Genomic DNA, 6600 nt, shown 5'->3' with positions numbered 1-6600 from the left:
TCTGGACTTCAACAATTTCAGCAGAAAATGTTGAGGGAGTTCACGTGGCTGTCCGCAAAACATGGCATCTAACGTGACCAGTCATCATGTGGCCAAAACAAAGTAACCTATGCCTCGTTCTTGTTTAAGGTATGATGAGGTCGGACGCCGAACCATGTTAACCCGTCTAACAAAATCGTGGGCATAATCAATGGAAGATTTTAAGGTGTCATGTGATCTCTCTTACTGCGATTACAGGAAAATGGTATGCTGATGATTTCATATAAACTATTCGAGTGCCGGATTATAATAGATGTTCTGTTAAGTAGAGAAGCTTAACACCTTATGCTGATTAGTTTCATCTCATTTGGAGTACATCTGACAGTTAATTACAAATTTACGACCTCCACCTAACCCACCGCTATGCACCTGAGCTATCCCCGTAACACAGGTGAAATGCAGAAGCAGAAGACTGAGAAAGAAAGAAACACAAATAAATGAAGGCAACAAAGAATCAATTATTTAACTCATCTGAACAGATTACAAGGAGGCAAAGGAAAAAAGAAAAAGGGCCCTTTCCTATATTTCCAAAAATTTACAGAGCACAGTAAAACATTAAGCTGTCAAGGCAAATGATTGTCGTGCAACTGCATTGAAGCTACGTTTTGGAACGGAGTAGGTGGAACATTATGAAACATTGTTGGCACCAAATTATGCAGTTGCATCGGCACCATGCCGTGTAGGTGCGTGGTTCTCACCTGGGGAACTTCCTGCAACCCAGATAAGAAAAAAAATTAATCATGCATGTATAGATTGATAGGAGGTGCATACCTCCTGGTTATCCTAGCAGGCTACCGCTTGACATCAGCCTTATCAAACAAATGCACTCCTAGCAATATCTAGCAACCAAGGACAACACGATTGCACAGCACTGCAGCCCTAAAATACCAGCCTATCAACTTGATTGGCCCATTATCTGACCTAGTATCAGCATAGCATCTTAACATTGATCACAGTCGAGAGGTTTTTCAATATTAAAGGTCACATGTCTTTGTAAAAGGAATTAAACTGCCAGCAGAAATCTCACAATGTGAGCACACTAGACTCGAGCTACATTCCTGTTCAAAGTAACTTAACAAGGGAAAGCCCACAATAGTTAGTGATAGCCTAAAAGGAAGAGCAACTAACCATTTGATGAAGACCGTCTTGCGCCATTGCTCCAAGAAGATCAGGCTCCGTTACCTGTTACATCAGAAAGCCATTTCTGAAATCACAAATGGTTGAAGAATCCAATGGCGATGTGATTTGCAGTTAGACATACGAATAAGCATGGGCACATTTTATTGAATGAATGCTGTACACATGCTCATCGCACAAATGACTTCTAAATAATTGTACAGAAATTGAATCACTAACCTTTCCTTTTCTGCTTGTATTCTTACTTCTGTTGCTGACTTTAGGATCAGGTACCTGCTCTTTGGATGTATTGCATTGGTTCTCTTCTTCAGCGTTGCAGGTTGCATGGACTGTTGAGTTATTAGGACGTGCTTCATTCTCGGCTGGAGTATTTACACTTGAGCATTGCTTAAGAGCTGCCATGATGGCACATAATGCAATATCATAACTCTCTTGAGAAAGAGACCCTTCTTCACCCAATATTATAGCTCGTCGACACAAATCGTTGTAACGACGCACTTTGGACTGCATATCCTCAGATTTTTCACCAATGGGATGCCTGCTTAGAGCAGCATTAGTCCAGCGCTGCAGAATATATCTTGACGGAATGCTAAAAACACCAGACATTTGGAGAACAATCATAGCATGCCTGCACAGGTACCCTTTGTATTCAAATGAATGGCATGAACAATATATACTTGATTTCGACTCATTCCATTCCACAACGTAATTCCGATCATCTTCAAATTCTTTAACAGCGTATATTGTCGCTCTCTCATCTTCACTTTCTTTCTTCAGATGACAAGCAGCCGCTCCCAAGACCTCGATCTGAAATTTTCTAAAGATTTCATGAGTATAAACTAATGACATTTGCTTCTCAAAAGGTGAAGGAGACTTCAACTCAGGTGCCTCATGCCATGCGTCAAAATCTGCTTTTGCTTCCTCCTCATACCTATCTTCAAGAATAACCTTGTATTTTTCAATGAATTCTCGTAATGAAGTTTCCCCATTCACATATTTGTCAAACCAGGAGTTCAGACTTTCAGCACGCGAAAATGCAGACAATCCAGCAAAAGATATATCTCTCATGAAAGTAGGAGCCCATTGCATGCGGTCCTGATACAACAGTTGGACCCATTCAACCTCCCTAAGGTTAAACCTGTCAAGTAACTTCCACCATCTCTTATCAAATTCTGCTTCACTCCATGATCCAAAAATACATTTGTTAAATTTTGCCACAATTGTGTCTTGCCAAACACCTAAGTACTCAAGCTCTCTAGGAATTCTGTCTAATATATGCCACAAACAAAAAAAGTGACGAGTATGCGGAAAGATAGCTGCAGTAGCCAATTTTATGGCATTGTTTTGATCAGTAAGTATCACTTGTGGCGCCTGTTCTCCCATTGCCACTAACCATGTTTGCATCAACCAAGCAAATGTATAAACAGTATCATCCGCAATCAATGCAGAACCAAACAACGTGGGTTGACCATGATGGTTCACTCCAGTAAAAAGTACCAGGGGCATTTTATACTTATTCGCAAAATAGGTAGTATCAAAAGAAACCACGTCCCCGAACTTGGAATAATCTTCTATGCCTTTGGCATCAACCCAAAAAACATTTCTCAGTCTATGCTCTTCGTTCAGATCAATTGCATAGAAAAATTTTGGGTTCTGTTCCTGCATATGCATAAAAAATTCAAGCAGCAGTTGAGCATCACCAGCCTCTAAAACCAAGCTCCTCCCTTTATCGTGTGGGTTTCTCAAGTAGTTATCTAAGTTATCCAAATTTTGGTATGAACTGAACATTTTGGACATTGAAGATAGATTTTTCCGCTTTCGCAGGCGGACATCATTCTTCACTAGATCAGCATCTCTATGGCTCCGGAAAAAATGCACTTGGGCAGGCAAAAGCTCATGATTATGCTCCTTCACAAAACTATAAACAAACCATTTGCCATCCTGCCTTCTCTTCACATGCATGCTTGCCTTACAACCTATTTTAGGAGAAGGTCTTGGGTTAATGGCATCATCTGACTGCTGCTTATTCCCATACCGTATGCATGAAAACTTGGCATCAATAAATTCTTTTGATGCTCTAGACCGGCGACTACTCAATTTGGCAGTACCAAAACCTGCTGCTCGTGCATACTCTTTATAGAATGCATATGCATCTTCATGTGACTCGAATTCCATGTCATCACGAGGTTCTGCAATTGCATTGGCTGTGACCTTATCAGGTTCCATTTCCACATCCCCTATACTATAAATCCTCTTCACACATTCAAATCTACCATACTCTACTCAATGATCACATTCAGTCTCTAACTTCTCAGACAATCTCCAGAAACTGTTGGATCTTCCAAGAGAGAGAATTTGTTGTGCAATGCTCTTTCTCAACACTTGTATTTGTCCACTTTGGAGCTTTTTCCATCTAACACTCTGGCCACGCAAAAAAATGAATAAACAATTCTTCCTTCAACACAATTGAGATTATGCACAAAGCACGATGTACAATTGTCAAAATGAGGAAATGACTGCTACAAGCTATCTATGGTTGCATAGCATGCTGACTTTATTTCTTCTTGTCTAAGAAAATCTATTGTTGACCCAAAAAGAATCCTCAGATGGATTTTATACATCAAACATATCAACTACCTTTGAGAAAGTAAGTAGTTCGTTTAGTAGAGCATATTCATCGATAGCTATCAAAAATAAATAAATGACAATCCTTCCCACTCTCCCATTATCCGCAAGCTGCACTTTTCTCTATCCGTTCATGCAAAACCCAACACCCTTTCTCTCCATTCACACAGAAACAAACAAATTCTCTCTTCCCTCTCACTTGCATGCATGTAGCTGTGTGCTTCAAGACTAGTATTTGACAATAAAAATGTTGCACATGCTCGATCATCAAGATATCCAGCTTCAATCATTAGGCATTAAGTTAGGAGAATAAACCTAACACATGTTAAACAACTGGCAAACCAAATCAATCTTCTAATCAACAATAGGGTTTGAAAATTAATAACCAGTTTATATGAATGCAATAACAAGAAAATACATAATGCTTTTAAGCTGTAGACAAAAGAACCACAACCTTCTTCCTAGTAATTCATTAGGATATCTCAGTCAATTAAGAAACTAAAGATTTGGGATCAATCATGGTCCACAGAGTATTAAGTTGGCATTCGTAGACGATACCAGAGGGAGGTAGCCTTACATTCACTCAATGCCCACAAACTCACATTTTTGAGTACAACTATGAGAAGAGATCAGGCTTTTTCTTTTATCCTTATCATAGGGTAAGACTTCAAAGGACTCAGCTCATCAGATATCTGCTCTGATTGCAGAGCAACTTCACCAGTTTTCTTTCGATTTGCTTTGCAGCATTTTGAAGAGACTCCTTAGCTTCCTCCTTATGGAGTCTTCTAGTTACAAAAGGTTCTCACTACAATGGGAAGCTTTCATTGAGTCAAACAATAACTCCAGGTACTTCAAGCCTCACCTCCTACATTAACAACTAAAGTTGTAAATAAATGCTCGTGCATTGAAATAGTTGAATGATGAGCGGAAGATATGCTATCACCGTTCTGTGTGTCTAGCAGTAAGATCCCAATTCCAAAATGGATTTTCTTAAATATCCAAATAAAAGAATATTTGCATTTCCCAAGTACTAATTTTCTTGTGCTATGCATAATCAGTACATTAAAAATGAAAATATTTCATATTAAGTACGGTTAACAAGTGCCATGGGTTTGGTCAAAAAGAGAGCCAGGGGCTCTCGTTGCCAAGACCCTTCCAACATTCATCTATCGCGTTAAACTTCTAACACTAAAACAACAGCAGATTTGTCCTGTCCACGTCAGGTGGAGCTGTTAACATGCAGTGATAAGGGTTCGACCTAATACCCAGAAAATATGGACATTTCCCAAATGGAGAAGAACATCTTAACCTCAGAATGTTCAAAATTAACATCTTAAGTCATTGAGCTGACACAGCCATTGTCATTGCCTATTGCATGCACATATAGCGACAAGAGGAATGTGGTATCGTTAATGATATAATGTGCTGTTTTATTGGGCCTCTGGTTCCTTGCTAACAAAAGCAAGCCGTTTTAAGCTCGAATCCTGAATGAACCAGGTACTAGTTCTTGTGTCGCCAAACTTTTACCGATCAGGCGAAAAACTTTGTATCCCTCATTTTTACATTTGACCAACCCTAGGATTGCAAGATAAAGAAATGTACAAGATTCATCTGGTTGACGTCCGTAGATGGAAGGATTACAAGTTCATTCACTCGATACTAACATCGTGCAGATGCTCGATCCACCTAGGTTTCGCTCACAACGTAGCGAATTTTCCTCTCAAGCAAAAATCTATATCCTGAGCACACACCAACAAGCGCAATCACCACTTTCAAAGTAGCCTGTCCAGAACTTGCACTCCCTAACAACATTACCAACGAGCCCAATCAAACCGCGCAGGCTAGTCATCGAGAACTCACGCTCCTCACAACGACGAGCTCGCTATACAACACAGCACGAACATCAGAGTCGCAGAACGAAAATTCTACCGCGAATGCACCCAATTCAAGAACGCAAAAGACTTTCGACATCCCCCGAAACCAGCCGAAAGCAAATCGCTCTTCCTCCGCAGCACTAGCGAGGACCGTACCAGAACTGCGGGGAAAACGAGCGAGCTCGAACGAGCAGACGAGCACGAGGTATTCAGCGTTCTCGAGAACTCACCGATCTCTTCCTTGAGCTGGGAACGAGCGATTTCCCCCGGAAACGAAACAGGGAGAGACGCGAGGGAAGGCGAGAGATTCTTGAAAGAAGAGATTTTTCCTGGTTCTTCCTCAAGTGACGCGAGATGATGATGATGATGATGATGGTGATGGTGATGCAGGTGGAGTCGGGCTCGGATATCCGAATATTATTTTTGGGGTCTTCCTGGCTGCGGAGGGGAAGAATCGGGGCTCCGAATGGGTCGTACGGGGCACCCGATTGAGTGGCGCTTTGGTAATTTTAGCTTGTTGATTTGTTTAAGAGGAGATTTGGCGAAAAGCCAAGTGACACGACATATTTTGGCCTAAAGATCTTTAGCCCCAAAACCCTTTCCAAAGCAGTTCCCAAACGCACTCATATGGTGATCGAGGGACTAAGCGTAAAGAGCCAAATATTTAACGTCTTATCAATGTGATTAAACATATACAATACTTATCACAAAATTTATCCAACTTATTTTATACCGCAATAAATTATCTCCATCTCGAAATTACTTGTCATATCTCTAATAATTATACCTTATGTATAAGGGTAACATGACTTTGACAAAATGTGTATTGATATCACTCGGTGAAAATTAACATTTTCTTTAGCATGAGCGATGCAACAATCGGACGATTGATTAAGGGGTCAAAACACTTTATTTGCAAGCCGAA

At 40.5% G+C, this 6600-nt stretch overlaps 1 protein-coding gene across 3 annotated transcripts; it reads right to left on the bottom strand.

Moving 5' to 3' along the window:
- Window positions 1–473: 473 nt before the first annotated feature.
- Window positions 474–6060, bottom strand: LOC104433825 (protein FAR1-RELATED SEQUENCE 4). 3 transcript variants are annotated; one of them, XM_010046700.3, is made up of 5 exons: window positions 5906–6060; window positions 4379–4666; window positions 1396–3597; window positions 1168–1221; window positions 474–749 (listed from the first exon to the last, which is right to left on the bottom strand). In XM_010046700.3, the coding sequence occupies exons 3-5, from the start codon at window positions 3400–3402 to the stop codon at window positions 603–605; spliced, it is 2208 nt and encodes a 735-aa protein (XP_010045002.2). In that variant the 5' UTR covers window positions 3403–3597; window positions 4379–4666; window positions 5906–6060; the 3' UTR covers window positions 474–602. The 3 variants fall into 3 exon arrangements, with proteins under 3 accessions (XP_010045002.2, XP_010045003.2, XP_010045001.2); XM_010046701.3 differs by having other exon boundaries at window positions 4379–4606; XM_010046699.3 differs by lacking the exon at window positions 4379–4666.
- Window positions 6061–6600: the final 540 nt, after the last annotated feature.

The sequence above is a fragment of the Eucalyptus grandis genome, chromosome 2, assembly GCF_016545825.1.
Source record: "Eucalyptus grandis isolate ANBG69807.140 chromosome 2, ASM1654582v1, whole genome shotgun sequence".
NCBI classification, from domain to species: domain Eukaryota; kingdom Viridiplantae; phylum Streptophyta; class Magnoliopsida; order Myrtales; family Myrtaceae; genus Eucalyptus; species Eucalyptus grandis.
The sequence above is the reverse complement of the archived record's forward strand: the minus strand, read 5'-3'. Positions and strand labels throughout refer to the sequence as shown.